This window comes from Oryza glaberrima, chromosome 1 (assembly GCF_000147395.1).
Source record: "Oryza glaberrima chromosome 1, OglaRS2, whole genome shotgun sequence".
NCBI lineage: Eukaryota > Viridiplantae > Streptophyta > Magnoliopsida > Poales > Poaceae > Oryza > Oryza glaberrima.
The window spans coordinates 6,381,472-6,401,724 of record NC_068326.1 but is presented as its reverse complement, the minus strand read 5'-3'; the positions used below and the strand labels follow the sequence as shown (position 1 = coordinate 6,401,724).

The 20,253-nt window shown below is 43.0% G+C and overlaps 2 protein-coding genes across 4 annotated transcripts; both read right to left on the bottom strand.

Annotated features, from left to right (window-relative positions):
* Positions 1-2,587: 2,587 nt before the first annotated feature.
* Positions 2,588-9,484, bottom strand: LOC127760782 (cytochrome P450 71A1-like). 3 transcript variants are annotated; one of them, XM_052285085.1, is made up of 2 exons: positions 8,411-9,483; positions 2,588-3,598 (listed from the first exon to the last, which is right to left on the bottom strand). In XM_052285085.1, exons 1-2 carry the CDS (start codon positions 9,428-9,430, stop codon positions 2,969-2,971), a joined length of 1,650 nt encoding a protein of 549 aa, XP_052141045.1. In that variant the 5' UTR covers positions 9,431-9,483; the 3' UTR covers positions 2,588-2,968. The 3 variants fall into 3 exon arrangements, with proteins under 3 accessions (XP_052141045.1, XP_052141053.1, XP_052141040.1); XM_052285093.1 differs by lacking the exon at positions 8,411-9,483 and adding an exon at positions 3,965-4,945; XM_052285080.1 differs by lacking the exon at positions 2,588-3,598 and adding an exon at positions 6,951-8,304 and having other exon boundaries at positions 8,411-9,484.
* Positions 9,485-15,825: 6,341 nt separating this feature from the next.
* LOC127759802 (cytochrome P450 71A1-like) lies at positions 15,826-19,839 on the bottom strand. Its single transcript, XM_052284027.1, has 2 exons — positions 18,632-19,839; positions 15,826-16,516 (listed from the first exon to the last, which is right to left on the bottom strand). Exons 1-2 carry the CDS (start codon positions 19,619-19,621, stop codon positions 15,887-15,889), a joined length of 1,620 nt encoding a protein of 539 aa, XP_052139987.1. The 5' UTR covers positions 19,622-19,839; the 3' UTR covers positions 15,826-15,886.
* Between the last annotated feature and the right edge of the window lie 414 nt (positions 19,840-20,253).

The following is a 20,253-nucleotide window of genomic DNA, read 5'->3' as shown; positions in this document are numbered from 1 at the left end:
GTGGCGCACTGTAAATGCCCTTATAGGGTGTATGGAAAAGATAGGCCAGCACTTGCATTACATTATTGTAGCCTAACAAAGCGGAGAAAGTGACAAGTGATAATGTTGAGGAATTACATTTTGAGATATACAAAACTCTTAGGATTTTACATAGACATTCGTGTTTTTGAAATATTTGCGAAAATATATATACCTCATGGTCATGGGTTAGGACACGTCACCGCCACCGGCGCGTAGCTGGAAGATGAAAAAAATTTTGAAAATATACTTTTTTTTATCAGTTTTACATGAATATATACATTTGAAAAGAATTGAAAAAAATATACCATCATCGTGGATAAGGAAGCGAACTCATAGTCACGCGTGTGGTCGCTGCGAACTAGCGCGCGTTATGCGTAGCGAACTTGTTGTCTTATCCTAAATTAGTAGTTAACTAATACTCCTTTGTATCTTAATATATAACGTTAACGTTGTTGACTTTGTGATATACGTTCGACCGTTCATATTATTTCAAAAATTTATGTAATTATCATTTATTTAATTGTTACTTAATTTATCGTCAAATATTATTTGACTATGATTTATTTTTTATATTTGTATAAAGATATTGAATAAGATGAATGGTAAAATGTTTGTTAAAAAATTAATGATATCATATACTCCCTCTATCCCAAAATGTTTGACGCTGTTGACTTTTTAATAAATGTTTGACCGTTCCTCTTATTCAAAAAATTTAAGTAATTATTAATTTGTTCCTATCATTTGATTTATTGTTAAATATATTTTTTATATATACATATAGTTTTACACATTTTACAAAAGTTTTTGAATAAGATAAACGGTCAAATATGTTTAAAAAATCAACGGCGTCAAACATTTAGGGTAGGAGAGAGTATTAAAAAATAGAGGTAATAGCTAATTATGCTAATTAAAAACTATTACTCCAACTAATTAACTACTAATTGTGCTTGATGACACTAGAGCGACGGAAGAGACGGGGTGCGGCACGGCACCATCTCGCGCGAGTGCGCGACCGCCCGCGGATCGGGGACGGTGCAGCATTCTAATTTGCGCGCGAGAGCGCGATTTGTTCCGGCAGATGGATCGATGGCGATTAACTAGCGTACGTGGTTGCTTTCTTCCATGGATTTGTGAGGCCTAGATTCAAACAGTTAAGCTAGCTAGCTCGATCGATGAATCCGATGTTTTATCAATTAATCCAAATAGTTTTCTCAATTTACATCCCGATTTTTTTTTTAAGAAAACACATGCCTTTATGGATACAACTATGTTAGATTACATGAGTGGTCACAATGCATCTAGCACAGATCTGGATAGGGATACATCCAGTATTACAAAGAAGCCCTTTAAGAACGGACAAATTACACTTTTAAGATATATTTCCTCCGTTTTTTAATAGATGACGCAGTTGACTTTTTCTCATATGTATGATCATTCGTCTTATTTAAAAATTTTATACAAATATATAAGATATAAATCACACTTAAAGTACTATGAATGATAAAACAACTCATAACAAAACAAATTATAATTACGTAAATTTTTGAATAAGACGAATGGTCAAACATGTGAGAAAAAGTCAACGGCGTCATCAATTAAAAAACGGAGGGAGTAGTTTGCAAAGAAAGATTATGAAAAAAAAATCGAGGTGACTTATATAATATGAAACTGAGGGAGTAGCATGTATGCTCGATTCGTACGTACTAGTATAGCGGTCTTGATTTCGATCGTGCCGAGTTAAGCACCAGCGTTGTTGTGGATCCGTACGTACTCAAGGTGGGGACGGTGGATCTGCCCGTCGTCGTGGCCGCCGTCTCCGCTGGGAAGTGGAGGAAGGAGGAGAGGAAAGTGAAGAAGATGCATGGACGTGGATGCGGACGAGAGAAGGAAAAATGGAAGAGGCGGAGAGGATGGATACGTGGGCAAAAAAAAAAAAAAAATTAAGTGAAGGGCAGCGGTTGCATGAACTGCAGGCAGAGGAGAGAACGTCTGTATGAAAGAAAAATTGATTTTCATAAGAGGCCATGTTCCACGAAAATACAGGCGGTTCTTAAACCGTCATTTAGGGAGTGATTTTCACATGTGGGGGCAGTTATAATCCGTCTGTAACATAAAAGGGTCTCGTAAAAAAAATCGATTTTATAGTAGTGTGTGATGAAAATGGAAATGGGACCGAAAATGTACATGCAGCGGTGAACATATAATTTTTCCCCATTACAGAGAGATGGAATTTTTGCATGATACTGACGACTAGTGATGATATATAGCATGTATTTTGCACTCTTCTTCCTCCTGTCTCTCTCAAATGGATTCTTAAGATAAGATGGGTCGTCTTTATCAGCTCGGGACAACGCTTTTATCCTTACGCTTTTTCTTATTTTGACCATGGCAGTTCCCGCAGTGCCCCGAGCATCTGAGGGAGAGTGAGGATCTTTGTTTCCACTTCTCTGATAAGGTTATTTAAAAAATATTTTTTAAAATAGTAAATTAAATAGCCGGTCCGAACAAGAAACTTGATCTCTTGAATCATACAGGTCTCCATATATACTCTTAAAGTACAAATCTATTTCCCATAACTGTTAAATTGTATTATTCTGGCCCCCAATTGCCATAATCTCTTTTGAAATCTTATGTGGCGTTTCCGTGACATATGCCACACAAATACAAATACTGGTGTGGCATCGTCATTAACTTACCCGTCTATAGTCTAACAAATAGAACTCACTTAAGAAATTTATTTTCTTCTCTTTTCCCTTCTCCTTCTCTCCTTTTTTCCCTTTCATTTTGTTCTCTCCCTTTTTCCAAGAACATTATAGTGTAAACACGAAAATACATGGAATCTACAATATAACATGGTGAGATTTTATTGTGAAATTCATGTTGAACATTTTAACTGTTTTCTTTACTTAAAATTGCAGCAGCATAAATACTTATAGTCCCTTTTATATTAAGAAAAGTACGATTTAGCCATGAGAGGCAGACCATACTTGAGACGCACGGAAATCCCGTTCACCTCGCTCATGTCTAGTGATGACGTGCCCGATTTGCTCCTCCTATCCACTGGTCTCGCTTCCCAGTCGAAATAGTACAACAAGCTTGCCAATGCCATTTCTATGGTCGGCACAACAAACCTAATCCCGGGGCACCCCCTCCTACCGGCACCGAATGGGATTAGCTCAAAGTCCTGCCCCTTGTAGTCCAAGTTGTTGTTCAGAAACCTCTCTGGCATGAACTTCTCAGCGTGCTCTCCCCATGTCGTTGGGTCACGGCCGATGGTCCACGCGTTGATAAATACCCGGGTGTGCGCGGGGACTGTGCAATCTAGGATCTCGACGTCTGCTAATGGTACGTGCGGCACGAGTAGTGGGTTTGGTGGGTGCAGCCGGAGCGTCTCCTTGAGCATGGCCTTGAGGTAAGGCAGCCTATCCATGTGGTCCTCTGTGACGCGACCCGTGACGCCGACAACTTCCCTAATCTCATCCTGCGCCTTGCGCATCGCTTCCCGGTGGGTGATCAGCTCTGCCATGGCCCATTCCATCGCCGTTGTCGTGGTGACCGTGCCCGCCGCGAACATGTCCTGCTCACGTCCCGAGTCCGTGTCAACGTCATAAATAAATTAATATGTGATAAATCACTACACAAATATGCATGTTCAAATTTAACTTCTACAAGTTGCAACCAAAAAAACAAATTTAACTATGGATATACGTTAACTAGTCGTAGTTTAATTTGTTTTTTTTTAACTTGTAGAAGCTGAATTTTAATTTTCTTGTTTGTGGAGTGATCTATCACATATTAATCTATATAGTTGCATTTTTTAATCTTTTTCGTAACTATTTGGATGAAATACAAATAATGAGGCGATGTCCCATAGAGTGTTTAGAATCCGCTCCCCATGCGCATATATAGGTTTCAATGAGACTACGATGTTCAATTTTCGTACCAGGATAATGGCCTTGATTTCGATCGTGCCGAGATGAACGCCTGCGTCGTCCTTGTCTGTCTCGTTCACGTCCAGTAACACGTCCACGAAATCCCGGTGACCGCCGCCGCCGCCGCCGCCGCTGTCGTCGTCCATCTGCCTGCCGACTTCACGGCGGCGGTGACGGTGGTCGTCGATCACCTTCTCGAGGATGCTGTCCAGCGCCTCAAACGTGCGCTGCACCTTCCCGTCCAGCCCCCTGACAGCGTCCACCCACCCGAGCCATGGTAGGAGCTCCCCCATCGGCTCTTGCCCGAGTAGCTCCACAAAGTCGTCGAACAGCTTCCTCAGCGCGCGCCCCCTGTCGACGTCGCCGTACAAGCCGCGCGCGCTCTCGTCGCCGAACACGGCGCGGGAGACGACGGTGTTGGAGTAGGCGGTGAGGTGCTCGACCAAATCGACGGCGCCGCCCGCGGCGGCGCGGACGCGGGCGACGAGCGCGGCGGCCTCCTCCTCCCTGACGCGGCGGAAGGACAGCACGCGGCGCGCGCTGAGGAGGTGGACGACGCAGATGCGGCGCGCCTGGCGCCAGTACTCGCCGTAGGGCGCGAACGCGACGTCGCGGCCGCCGTAGAGCAGCCGCTCGGCCATGGCGACCCTGGGCCGGCTCGCGAACGCCACGTCGCGCGCCCGCATCACCTCCTCGGCGGCGGCCGCCGACGACACGACCACCACGGGAACGCGTCCGAGCCGCAGCAGCAGCACCGGGCCGTGCGCCGCGGCGAGGGACCGGAGCGCCCGGTGCGGCAGCGCGCCGAGCAGGTGGAGGTGGCCGAGCAGCGGGAGCCCCCGCGGCGACGGCGGAAGCCTCCTCCTTGCGCCATCACCGCCGCCACGCCGCGCAGGAGGCAGCAGCACGAGGTACAGGAGCGGCACGACGATGGCGATGGCGACGACGACGACGACGACGACCATGGTTGCACCGCCGTTTCCCGCGCGGCAAGTGTTGGTTTAATTTGGTGGCTGCGTGCAGCAGCGGGGTGTGGATTTTATGCACTTGGATTCTCACGTGTCGCACGCATCAGAATTCACACGGTGTTGCATGGGTTGTACGATGGGCTGTGCTAAATTCGGCGGCAGTCGCGCGAGCGACACGTAGGAGTACGATGTAATATATGCAATCTCACGCAACAGCAGCCATGTCCCATGGGAGTAATTTCAACGGGAACGTGTACAAATTAAAAGTATGTGAATCATGATGGTTTTAGCGACGAATTTACACACTCTTAACATGTGCAGAACTATTGACACGTATGTTTTCGGTGCACGTACGTTTTCTACCTAATTTGCCATGATGGTTTTAGCGTCAAATCTGAGCAACAGCCGACAAGAAGTGACATGTGATGGAAATGGAAATGAGGTCGAAAACATACTTGCAGCGATGAACACGCAATTATTTTCCTTCTATGGAGAGAGATGAAATTTCCTGACGATGCTACAAACTGACGACTACATAATTGTATTTTGGTAAAATTAACAATAGTACACTCAAAGTATATAATTTGCTATAGAACATCCAAAATACACGTATATGCTTGTTGAAGACACTGTAAAAATATAAAAATATAGTAATTAGTCACCTGACGTATTTTTTTTATTATATCCGATAAAAAAAAGAGAGAAAACTGTTATAATAAGATAAGTTTGCTCATGGAGCTATCTTTTTATAATGCGACAGGATTTCGTTCAACTAGACAAACAGGGCCACTCTCCCGGGTGATTGCTCGCTCGGCTTGGCTAACAGGCCAATGCGCAGACGCAGACGGGGACGAGGCTCTCAGAAGAAGAGGTGGCAGGGGTGGCCGGCCGGCTGACATTCGTGGTGAAAGGCGACGAGGAGTGCGATGCGTTTTCAGGGAGATGAGTGCAGATTGAGGAGGTGTGGCCGCTGTAGTGGGAAACGGATTGCCCCTGCCTCTCGCCGCAGCTGACCCGCGAGCACGGGTGGCCGTAGATGGCGTAAGGTGTAACAGCAGTGGTGGTGGCAGCTGCATGACTATTGGTCGACTGCATCTGCACTCCGGGAAGGAGGGGATGTTCGTTGGCAACTTGCTAGGCCACGACCCGTGGAGATGGATTCTAAATTTCTAATCTCTCGTGTGGATATCCCCTCATTTTTTACATATCAACTAAATAGTTTTTTTAAAAATAAAATAAAATTATAAGATAGATTAATATGTATATCACTCCACAAACATGCAAGTTTAAATTCAACTTCTATAAATTATAACAAAAGTAAAAACTTAAAGTCTATCTAGTACCACAAACATGCATGATCAAATTTAACTTCTATAAATTATAAAAAAACAAATTAAAGTCTAACTAGCATAAGCATATTCACAGTCAAATATGTTGAATATGCCTGACTTTAATTTGTTATTTTTGTTACAACTTGTAGAATATAAATTTGAACTTGCATGTTTGTGGAGTTTTATTACTCCCTTTGTTTCATATTATAATTCATTTGACTTTTTTTCTAGTTAAACTTCGTTTTAGTTTGACCAAGCTTATAGAAAAATTTAGCAACATCTAAAATATCATATAGTTTCATTAAATCTAAATGAAATATATTTTGATAATATATTTATTTTATGTTGAAAATACTGCTATATTTTTCTATAAACTTGGTCAAACTTAACAAAATTTTACTGAAAAAAATTTAACGATTTATAATATAATACGGAGGGAGTATACATTAATCTATCTTATTAAATTTTTTTGTTTTTTTCTCCTTAACCATTTAATTGACATGTAAAACTCGAGTGGATGCCCAATCGAGTACATAAAAGAGTTTCCCCATGGCCCGTGGACAGTTCAGGACGCTTCCTCACTTCTCTCCCTGTCGCCTTACTCCACAAACAATTCTGAACTTCTGATTCAAGCTTGCGATGAACAACTTTATTGTTCTATCTTTTGACGGTTTGGCCCAAATAAAGTTATGTTCCCAATAGAAAAATCAAAACAAAAATTTGGATCTACTACCTGGGATAAATTCTCTTAGATTTTGATCCAGATCCAACTTGGGGCTTGGCGGCCGCTCAGTTGAACTAGATGAAAGAGAAACTTAAAAAACATGAAACAAATTCAATTAACACACCACTGAGGCCTTCTTCACCAGCATCTTGCAGATGCATGCCAAGAGCTTAAGACTGAGGCGGCATGAAATGAAGGGAGGCAACTGCTACAACAAGACAACAATGATAAGGACTCCGGATACTGGGGCAGCTGTTGCGATGGCTGGCCGTGTCATGGCCGCAGAGCAGCAGCATGCAGAGGCCGATTGACACGAGGGGCAAATTAGTACTTTTCCATGTGATTTTTCTCTCAGTTCTCTCCGTAAATAATACTAAAATAATATGTTGAGTGTCAAGTAACTAAATACCATGTTTTCACGGTCTCCTCAAACATATGCGTATTCTTTGTGTGTACTGTAGAACTTAAGAAATTATTTGTCCTTTTATTTTTCTTCTATTTTTTTTCATTCTCCTTCTCTCTTTTTGTCTCATTTCCTTCTCTTTTTCTTTCCTAGAAATTTATAATGTAAACACGAAAAATATATGGAATTTACAATATAACATGGTGGAATTATGTCATGAAATTAATGTTGAACATTTCAACTATTTCTTTTACCTAAAAATGCTACGTCATAAATACTTATAGTGCCTTTTACATTAAGGAAAGTGAGATTTAGCAATGAGTGGCAAACCATACTTGAGACGCACGGAGATCCCATTCACCTCGCTCATGTCTAGCGATGACGTGCCCGCCTTACACCTCCAATCCACCGGTCTCGTCTCCCAGCTGAAATTGTACAATAAGCTTGCCAATGCCATCTCTATGGTCGGCACAGCGAACCCCATCCCAGGGCACCCCCTCCTACCGGCACCGAACGGGACTAGCCCAAAGTCCTGCCCCTTGTAGTCCACGTTGTTGTTAAGGAACCTCTCTGGTATGAACTTCTCAGCGTGCTCTCCCCATGTCGCCGGATCGCGGCCGATGGTCCACGCGTTGATCAATACCCGGGTGTGCGTTGGGACCATGTAGCCTAGGATCTCGGTGTCTGCTAATGGTACGTGCGGCACGAGCAGTGGGTTTGGTGGGTGTAGCCGGAGCGTCTCCTTGAGCACGGCCTTGAGGTAAGGCAGCCTGTCAATGTGGTCCTCCGTGACGCATCCTGTGACGCCGACGACCGCCCTGATCTCGTCCTGCACCTTGTGCATTGCGTTCCCGTGGGTGATCAGCTCTGCCATGGCCCATTCCATCGCCGTCGTCGTGGTGTCCGTGCCCGCCGCGAACATGTCCTGCTCGCGTCCCGCGTCCGCGTCGACGCCAGAAACAAATCAAGTATATGGGGGGTGCATAATTGCATATATATGTTTCAATGAAACTATCGTGCTTAATCCATACCAGGATAATGGCCTTGATTTCGATCGTGCCGAGATGAATGCCTGCGTCCTTGTCTGTCTCGTTCACGTCGAGTAAGACGTCCACGAAATCCCGGTGATCGCCGCCGCCGCCACCGTCGTCGTCGCTGTCCATCTGCCTGCCGACTTCACGGCGGCGCCGGCGGCGACGGTGATCGTCGATCACCTTCTCGATGATGCTGTCCAGCGCCTCAAACGTGCGCTGCACCTTCCCGTCCAGCCCCCTGACAGCGTCCACCCACCCGAGCCATGGCAGGAGCTCCCCCATCGGCTCCGTCCCGAGCAACCTCGCGAAGTTTTCGAACAGCTTTCTCAGCGCGCGCCCCCTGTCGACGTCGCCGTACAAGCCGCGCGCGCTCTCGTCGCCGAACACGGCGCGGGAGACGACGGTGTTGGAGTAGGCGGTGAGGTGCTCGACCAAATCGACGGCGCCCCGCGCCCCGGGCGCGCGCGCGGCGGCGCGGACGCGGGCGACGAGCGCGGCGGCCTCCTCCTCCCTGACGCGGTGGAAGGACAGCACGCGGCGCGCGCTGAGGAGGTGGACCACGCAGATGCGGCGCGCCTGGCGCCAGTACTCGCCGTAGGGCGCGAACGCGACGTCGCGGCCGCCGTAGAGCAGCCGCTCGGCCATGGCGACCCTGGGCCGGCTCGCGAACTGCAGGTCGCGCGACCGCATCACCTCCTCGGCGGCGGCCGCCGACGACACGACCACCGCGGGGACGCGCCCGAGCCGCAGCAGCAGCACCGGGCCGTGCGCCGCGGCGAGGGACCGGAGCGCCCGGTGCGGCAGCGCGCCGAGCAGGTGGAGGTGGCCGAGCAGCGGGAGCCCCCGCGGCGACGGCGGCAGCCTCCGGCGGCGCCGGCCATCGCCGCCGTCGTCGTCCTCCCACCTCGCAGCGCCATTGCTCGTCGTGTACTTCACGGCGGGAAGCAGCACGAGGTACAGGAGCGGCGCGACGATGGCGAGGAGTACAAGGACGGCGGGGAGGAGTGAGACGGCCATTGTTTTGCGCGCGTGCGTGCAACGGAAAGCGTTTGGTTACTTGGTTGTAGTTGCGCGCGGCAGCAGCATGGGACTATTGATAATGTTGAGGACGGAAGGAAGGGTAGCAAATCAACAGCCAGAAACTGGACGGGCTGACGGTGACGGCCCCTCACGAAAAGTATATTTTCTGGTGGTGAATGGGAGCAAGGGACAAGTGATAATGTTGAGGAATTTTTCGTTTTTAAATATAACTCATCTCTCACGATGTTGTACACGTACTATATATACTACCGCCATATCTCTAAAGTACTATAGGTCCCATACTCCCATCCAGAAAATTTTCTCTATTATACCCTTCAAGTAGTGCTAGTGGTAGAGCCATAATTTTTCTGGACCTTAATTGAATTAATAAAATTTTGCCTTTATCTTCTAATTTTTTGAAGGTTTAAAATAAAATTTCAATGAATATATAGGATCAAGACTAGGGCTACAGCTCTACCTGCTCTACTCCTATCTCCACCCCGGCCTTCAAGTACCACTCCAATCCTAACTATACATCATTTATAAATGAATGGAACTATTATTTTTTCCTTAAAGTTTAACCTATGCTAAACTATATAGAATGATAAGTACTCCTATTATGCACAACTACTTTTTTTTTAAGATGTTTTATAATATAAGGCATACATGCATGTAGGCCATTAACTATGCTCACTTCTTCATTAAATTATTACTTTTTTAAATCCTCCACTCTCATGTTCTCTAATTCTATTCTCACTCCCTCCATACTCGTAAAGGAAGTCGTTTAGGACAGCGACACGGTCTCCAAAACATAACTTTGACTTCTTATTTCTATAAAAATATTTATTAAAAAGTAATATATGTAAACTTTTATGAAAGTATTTTACAAGACAAATCTATACATATAATTTTTACATTTTCAAACTCAACAACTTGAAAGTTATTCATGATTTATATTCCCAAGGTTTGACTTAAACATTATTTTAAACGACTTCCTTTATGAGTATGGAGGGAGTATTTATTAGGATGATCCAAACTACAAGATGATAATAATTATTTTCTTATCTTTGAGGTAGGAGTGATTATACCTTATATTTTAGAATAAAGGGAGTATTTTCGAACGAAGAGAGTACATGTTTTAAATTTGTTTGTGCAAATATGCATACCTCACGGGCTAGGGAGCGCGAGGGACGAGGGAGTCGTCACCCTCGAAGACGTGAGACAAATGGAAGAGATGGTGTTGCGATGCCATCACACGTGACCGCTCGTGGATCGGGGACGTGGAACCGACGCAGTCGCGCAAATTGGTCACGCCGAATGGCAGACGGATCGATGGCGATTAAATAGCGTGGTCACTTTTCGTCCAGCTAATTAACTAGCGTGGTTGCTTTCTTCCATAGATTTATTAGGGAGAAAACTTCAAATCTGGCGCTCGATTGTTCTAAATAAATCAAATGATCCAAATGTTTCAGTTGACCATGGTAAAAATTAAGTTACACATGGTGGAAAACAAATAAAGTCACTGAGTCATTGAAAACTTTTGTGAAACATAATAAAGGCACACGTTGAAACATGTTGCTATCACGTATGTGTCGACGGGGATACCTGTAAACTGGATGAATAGGGTATTAGGATACGTTGGTACGAGGATATACATGATCGACATCAAGCAAACAAGAATACAAGGATTATACTGGTTCAGACCCCTCATAAGGTAATAGCACTAATCCAATTTATATAAGATTGATATGGAAAGACCATAGATTACAAATAGAGAACCAACGATCCCGAGATTACCGGCGAGATCCCTTGTCGAGATGGTCTCGACGAGAAGTCCTGTGAGTAGGCTTCACGTCCTCCGGATTGTAGGCTATGGTGGTTGTGTTGGCGCTATGATTCGATGATCTAAACCCCTCAGGGGGTGTGTCTTTTATACCGTGAATCACCTAAGTCTTCAAGTAGAACTCGGAGACTATGGTCCCCACACGATATAATATAAACCTAATCTTTTCCAAGTAGGACTCTGATATTCACTTGCCTGTGAGAATAATTTCTATAATCTCTTGTTAGTTTCATTATCATATAAGGAAACATATCATATACTCGAAGGTATACCATATTCGTATATTCCATAAGTCATAGGATATGAGGTATGTCTTATCTGTAACCATGACAGTATGACACATCGAGTGTTAATGGATTGAAATATATGTTTTTTCATTAGAATTTAATCATGCGATACTTGTTATAAATATTTAATTACAACAAATATAACGTTGTAATCGGATAAGTAATTTAGAAGAAAAATCGTTTTGAAGATCACTAAATACATGCAGGATGGAGTGGAGGGAGAATAGGGGTGAGTTTTGTGAAACACAGTGAAAATACACATGTAAACATGTCACTATCACGTAATGAAACATCTAGTTTTATCATAATATAGTTTTATCATAATATAGTTATACGACATCTTGTTGTAAAGATTTAATTTCAAAGAATATAATAGTGTGATCTGTGATCAAATTGTAGATCAGGTAAATAATTGAGGAGAAAAGTAATTGAAGAGAGGAGGAGGGAAGGAGAAGAAACTAGCTTAGTGATCAGGTTGAATAAAGTTTAATTTTATTCAGTGAATGGAGCCACCGGTCCAAACATTCTTCATTTGTTAGGTATAGATTCATATAGTTAAGCTCGATCGATGAATTCGATGTAGATTTCTTAATTAAATCTTGATTTTTATACGTGTCGCATCAATTTTCTTGTTCATTGCGACAAAATTAAATAAATTGGGTGCCACCAGGCCAACACACGACCAATCCGCGGGACCACGTGTGGCTATAGATGGCAGGCCGCATCACACCGGTGCCTCGTCCGCGACGGCGCTTGGGTACCGCGCTCAGGGTTAGAAATTCCAGTTGAAAATTTCGACCATCTGATATGATATTATTTTGACCAAAATTTTTAATATTTTTTAATCTAAATATATATAAAGAGAACAACTTATTTCTATGGTTAGGGTGAAACTTAACCATTGTTTCGCAGCAGCTTGCGAGTTATATGTAGTCATTATCTTACTCAATTCAGGAAATAACATCTCCAGGATCAATATCCGATTATTTTGACGATTGAATTTCACCACATCAGCGTCAATGGCTGAAGTCGAATTGAAGTGAAAGATACCATCAGATAGTTACTGAGTTGTAATTTGTAAATCAGTTGCCGGCAAATGATCCCACTTAGGCACTTACCATCAGAACAACTTCGGTGATGCCGTGATGGTGGATGTCAATGTCAGTGGTGAAAATACACGACAAATAACGTTTCCTTTTCCTCTTTCTCTATTTGGTAAAATAGAAAATATACTACCAATGTTCTTTTTTACTAGGGGTTTAATTTGGCCATTGACATAGTATCTAATTTATAACCATCCACCATTTTATTTTTATCTATTTTCTTAATCTTTGTACCTATGTAAAGGTAGCTATATTTAAAACACGAGAGAGTAATTATAGCCACTGGCAATAAGATAAAAATTAGGAATCGACAAATAGCAAAATTGTCGATTTTGAGGCATGTTGAGGTGAGATCTAATTCGATCTAGCCCGCTAGTGCTTACAAAGTTCAAGGCCGATGATCAGCGGCTAACTCAAAAAAAGTGGCACCATTTTTTTTTTCACTTTGTGATTTTTAATTAACTCGTTCTCATATGAAAATATATTTTATCTCTCCTATTTCATCTTTCGTGACTCTTATTTTGTTTTTTACCTATATGTTAATTTGGACTTATATATTTTTGAAAAAAAAACATCAAATAGACAATCAATGCCTATTATGCTAACACTTTTACACACACAAAACACACACACTATACTATACTACTACAGATGGGGTGCGTTGTATTATAATGCACCCACCCCCCCCCACCCCCTCCCCCCAACCAACCTGGTGCCCCCCCTCCCCTGCGTCCCCCTCCCTCTCCCTACACGTATTGTCATCGTAGTAAACTATGATGGTCCCCTCCACCTCTCCTAGTCTGGCGCATCTTTTTCAGTCTGTCCAAACCTTTAATTCGGTTAGTAACCGGTTTACTACATGAAGAACTATTTTCATTGTAGTAATGTATTTACTACAAGGGAAGCCTTGGTTCTTATTTCTAATTATCCTCCAAACCACTCAGTATCTATACCAATAGTAATTTTATTACTATGAATTAGCCGCTAAATATGTTAGAAATAATTGTTTTGAGTTTTATAAAATCCATTCATAATCATAATCATTGCCACCTTATTTAATTACTTATTATAGGAGATGCCTTGATTGATTGTTTAATTATCTGCCCAAACCCCTCCATATCTGTACTGATAGTAATTTAATTACTATGAATCAGCCGCTGCAAAATTTCCGTACGCATGTACATATGTTGCTTTTTTAATCTAAAGTCCTTTTATATTTTATATATATTACAAATAATAGTACTGAGTTTTATAAAAATCTATCCATAATCATAATATTTGCCACCCTATTTAATTATTATTTATATTCAACAAAGGCCAATGTCGAATCCATGAGAATTATTTTAATTTGTAGTAAATATTTAAATTGCTATTTTTTTTGTCAATAATATTCTTTCGATCCTGGATGGATAGCAACGAACGTTTCCTAAAGGCACGTTTTTTTTTTCTTGGACTAACCAGTCAATCGGATTGATTCCCCATCTTCCATATCCTTTCTGTTTTTATCGCTCCGCAGGCGGCGGCGGCGGTTCCCGGCGACCGTGGGCTTGTGACGGAGGACACCGGAGGGGCGAGCCGACGACCTGATTCTGCGTCCCCTAAAGGGCTTGCTCCGACGACGCCGGACTGATCAGCCTACCGCCGGTGACGGTGGCTTCAGAATCCACGGCCAGCCACCATTGTTTCAAAGAATCCTGAAAACGTGAGATCTGCATCCCCCATCCCTACATACTCATCTCATCTATCTATTTAACTATCATCAAGCATAGCTTCATCAATCCGTGCATTTTTTTTGGATAGATTCAAGTTGCTCATGGTTCTTTTAATTTCACCCATCCTTCTGTAGATGAAGCGGAAGGGCAAGATGCCAGAAAAAGTCAGGAGTATCAAATTCACTGGATCACAATCCATAACTACCTCCCTACATTCCCATTTTTTTTATAAAAATAACATTTAATAAAAACCTTCGAAATTACAGCGCACAATTCACTATCAAAGCTTCCAGAAACAGTAATTTTAACGTCCAGTAAAAATTTTACTACCGACTCAATTAATATATTAAAAAAAACCATAAGTAAGTAAGGGCAAAAATAATCGCTGTGCACTAATTGAATCAATAGTAAATTGTTTGCTAACTGAAAAAATGAGGTTCTTATCGTAAGATAATTACTAAATCGCACGTAACTTTTCCCTCCGTGATGACAGTGCGATCGAGGATGAGATTCTGCAAGCATCTATCAACAATAGTACATTTTTTGCTAACGATATATTTATATAGTCATAGTAAATGAGTTACTAAGTCAAACCTTCAGAGGTTACAGGTGTGACACACGCGTTACTCGGCTCGTTATTGCGGAAGCAAACCAAATAATCCTCAGTAACTCCATTACTGCTAGACCAAACATCATAATTAAGTAACTGCTTTACTCACACAAACTAAAAAATATTACTCGGTTGGTTAGTGCGGAAGCAAATCAAATAATCTTCAGTAACTCCTTTAATGACAGACAATACCATCAGTAACTACTTTACCCACACAAACTAAAAATCTTTCACGGTTGGTTAGTGCGGAATCAAACCAAAGAATCATCAGCAACTCATTTACTGACAGATCAGAACAACATAATCAAGTAACTACTTTACTCACAGAAACTAAAGATATTGCTAGTAATATTGTTACTAACAATCCAATCTTGACTTTGTGCGGCATGTGTGCGACGACTGGGAGGGGGTGGGGTGCGGGGGTGGTGGGTGGCGGGTGGGGAGTGCGGATGGTTGCACCATCAAATTTATACGTATAGTAACTAATTTACTTATAGTGTAATGTGCCATTTTCTAAGCTTTAGTAATAACTTTACTTATTTTGAAATGGTGCAGGGGATTGGTGGGTGGGTGGGGGGAGGGGGGACGGGGGACGGGGTGGGGGTGGGGTTGGGGGAGGGGGTGCTGTGAGGGGAGTAGTTTAGTTATTACGCACCCCATACGCGGTTTAGCGCGTCCCTATATATATATATATATATATATATATATATATATATATATATATATATATATATATATATATTAGGGGAAAAACTATGGCGTAAGGTTTGAAATTTATAATGTCAATACTAAAATACATGAAATCTACAACTAAAGATGGAATTATATCGTGAAACTCATGTTAAATTTTTTTATTTTATTTAATGTGGCAACATAAATACATACAATCCCTTTTATATTAAAGAAAGCGCGATATAGCAATGAGGGGTAGTCCGTACTTGAGACGGACTGAAAGCCCATTCATCTCACTCATGTCTAGTGATGAAGTCCCAAACTCGCTTCTCCTATCCACCACTCTCGTCTCCCAGTCAAAATTGTACAGCAAGCTCGCCAATGCCATCTCCATGGCTTGCACAGCGAACCCGACCCCAGGACACCCCCTCCTACCGGCACCAAATGGCACTAGCACAAAGTCTTGCCCTATGTAGTCCAAGCCACTCTCCAGGAATCTCTCAGGTATGAACTCCTCCGCATGCTCTCCCCATGTCGCCTGGTCACGGCCGATAGTCCACGCGTTGATCACTATTCGAGTGCGTGCCGGGATGCTATAGCCCAGGATCTTGGCATCTGATGACGGTTCATGTGGCACAAGTAGTGGGAGCGGCGGGTGCAGCCGGAGCGTTTCCTTAAGTACAGCCTTGAGGTAAGGTAGCCTGTCCAAGTGGTCCTCGGTGATGTGGCTGGTGATGCCGACGACCGCCTTGATCTCGTCCTGTGCGTTGCGCATTGCATCCGGATGGGTGATCAACTCCGCCATGGCCCATTCTATCACTGTCGTTGTGGTGTCCGTGCCCGCCGCGAACATGTCCTGCTCACATCAGTGTCGACACCAGAAACAAATCAACTAGTGGAACATAGTACAACAAATGGATTCTAATCCCTTGAGGGGATGTTTTCTCGTTCCTACATGTCATCTAAATAATTATAAAATATTGAAAAAATTGGCAAGATTTATTAATATGTTGTATATCACTTCAGAAATATGGAAGTTCAAATTCGATCTCCATTACTCCATAAATTGTAAAACATATATCAAATTCACCTCTAACTAGAATACATGTGCTCACAATCATATTTGATTTTTTTTAAGTTGTAGAAGTTAAATTTAAACTTATGTGTTCATGGAGTGATATATATAGCATGATAAACTATTTTATCAAATTTTTACATTACTATTTGGGAAACATGAAAAAGATTGAGAGGACATCCCTTAAAGACAATAAAAGAGTTTCCCCGTTGTATGAGATCTACTACGGGCGAACTCTTTTACTGTCTTAGGAATGTCCTTTCAATTTTTTTTCATGTTTCCCAAATAGTAATGTAAAATTTTGATAGGAGTACTTATTTGTCAAGAAAGTACTACCCCTGTTTTGTTTTGAACTTCTTTAAATTTGGGCAAGTTTATAAAAAAAATTAGCAACATCTACAACACCAAATTAGTTCCCGTTAAATTAACATTTAATATTTTTTATAATATATTTGTTTTATGCTGAAAATATTGATATGTTTTCCTATAAACTTGGTTAAACTTAAAAAAAATTGTCTACGAGAAAAAAAAATCAAAGCAGACTAATCTATACTTCTACTACTTAAAAAGAAAAAAAAAGTTTCAGTCTATGTAAAGATAACAAAAAACACATGCAGAAAAAAATCCTCTGAGAAAAAACTATTAGAAAAAATCGGTGTTTATAAAATATCCGGATCGAAAAAAACCACCAGTATAACAAAACCGTCTTATTCAACGCGAGAAAAAAACCACCACTTATAACAAAACCGTCCGACTCAACGACAACAAAAAAAACCATGTTTATAAACAAATTTGCAACAAAAATACTCCAAAAAACTTTCAGAAAAAAATCATTGTTTATATAAACTATGAATAAAAAACCATCCGACTGTACACAATAAAAAACCACTGTTTATAAAATTTCTGTTCAGAAAAAAAAACGCTAAAAAAACTGTCAGAAAAGATCGTTGTTTATAAAAAAAATACGGATAAAAAAATTTCCTACTCAAAGCAAGAAAAAAAACGCCGTTTCTAAAAGAATAGTTTGAGAAAACCGTCCAACTCAACGCGGGAAAAACCACCATTTATAAAAGAACTGTCCAACTCAATGCGAGAAAAAACCACGATTTATGAAAGAAAATCTGTTTCGAACCATGCAATGCGAAAAAAACTTTCCTATTTCGAAGAAAACATCTGATTCGAGGAAAAAAATTGTAACATTTATATCGTCAGGTCTACGATGTCGGTTTGGTTTTTACAAAGCATTTGTTGAATGTTCTGATGTTCTGATCTAAAATAAGTCTTGCTTGAGCCTTTTCTTTCTCCGAACGAGATCAAATTAATGGATGCTTGGGTAGGATAGAATCCATAGATTGTTTCCATCTCTTACACGACTTTTGCTCCCTCATCTATTGTCTTGGAGGTTATGCCCGTCTATAGATAATTATTAGACTACTTTGTTAAATATAGCTACTATTCTTTATAACGTATCATATGAAAATAATAAAAAAAATATGTTTTTAATTATTATTTAGAGAAGAGTGCACGGTGGCTCTATTTTTTGTTTAGAGTTGACCATAGAGGCCGTGTCGATTTGATTGATCCTATTATTATTGGTTGAAAGAATTAGATTGAAAGAGTATTTCAGATTATATGCATTTTACTAGATAAATAATCCAATTCTTTTGGGTAAAGTAGCCATTGATAAGGTTACCACCGTCGAGGTTGGACCATTACATTGAATATGTTCCCGTTTTTCTTATGATATGTCTTAGCTATAACAACCGATACAAATATTATCATTGATATGGTTATGTATGAAAAGCGTATTTTATAATCGAATTTCTTTTTCATTTGTTCCAACGCACGGATATTTTTTTTTAAGTATAGTAGCATATATGCCCGATTCATACGTACCAGTATAATGGCCTTGATTTCGATCGTGCCGAGCTGAACACCAGCGTCCATGTCCGTCTCGTTGACGTCGAGCAACACGTCCACGAAATCCCGGTGATCGCCGCCGCCGCCGTCGTCCATCTGCCTACCGACCTCACGGCGGCGGCGACGGTGGTCGTCGATCACCTTCTCGAGGATGCCGTCCAGCGCCTCAAATGTGCGCTGCACCTTCACCTCCATTCCGTTCAAAGCGTCCACCCACCCGAGCCATGGCAGGAGCTCCCCCATCGGCTCTTGCCCGAGTAGCTCCACGAAGTCGTCGAACAGCTTCCTCAGCACGCGCCCCCTGTCGACGTCGCCGTACAAGCCACGCGCGCTCTCGTCGCCGAACACGGCGCGGGAGACGACGGTGTTGGAGTAGGCGGTGAGGTGCTCGACCAAATCGACGGCGCCGCCCGCGGCGCGGACGCGGGCGACGAGCGCGGCGGCCTCCTCCTCCCTGACGCGGCGGAAGGACAGCACGCGGCGCGCGCTGAGGAGGTGGACCACGCAGATGCGGCGCGTCTGGCGCCAGTACTCGCCGTAGGGCGCGAACGCGACGTCGCGGCCGCCGTAGAGCAGCCGCTCGGCCATGGCGACCCTGGGCCGGCTCGCGAACTCCAGGTCGCGCGTCCGCATCACCTCCTCGGCGGCGGCCGCCGACGACACGACCACCACGGGGATGCGCCCGAGACGGAGCAGCAGCACCGGGCCGTGCGCCGCGGCGAGGGACCGGAGCGCCCGGTGCGGCAGGGCGCCGAGCAGGTGGAGGTGTCCGAGCAGCGGGAGCCCCCACGGCGGCGACGGCGGAAGCCTCCTCCTCATTCCACCGTCACCGTCGTCCCGCCGCGCCGGCTTCCAGGCAGGAAGCAGCACGAGGTACAGGAGCGGCACGACGATGGCGATGACGACGACGACGACGACGACGAGCGAGACGGCCATGGTTGCACACCGCCGTTTGCGCGCGTGCATGCAACAGGTGTTCGTTTGGTGGCCGCGTAAGTACGTGCAGCAGCAGGGTTATCGGTGGATTTTATGCAATTTGGATTCTCACGTCTCGATCGCGTGAGAATACACTTGGTGTTGGATAGGATGTACTTGTACAACGGATTGGGGAAAATTTGGCGGCAGTCGCACGAGCGACACGTACGAGTACGATATGGGAAACTATTTTAACAACTCGAAGAGACGTCCACCCATTTATTACATGTCCAGTACGATATATTATTTTCTCATCATTCGCAATGCGATCATGCAACAGCAGCAGTGGGAGCAATTTCAACGGGAACATAAAGATTAAACGCATCTGAATCATATATATATATATATATATATATATATATATATATATATATATATATATATATATATATATATATATATATATATATATATATATATATATATATATATCCATGATGGTTTTCGCAACGAATCTGTGGGCACGGCTCCTGGCATGGTTGACATATACGATATGGGAAACTGTTAACAGCTCGAATAGACGTCCACCTATTTATTACATGTCCAGTACGATATACTATTTTCTCATTATTCGCAATGCGATCATGCAACAGCAGCCGTGGGAGCAATTTCAACGGGAACGT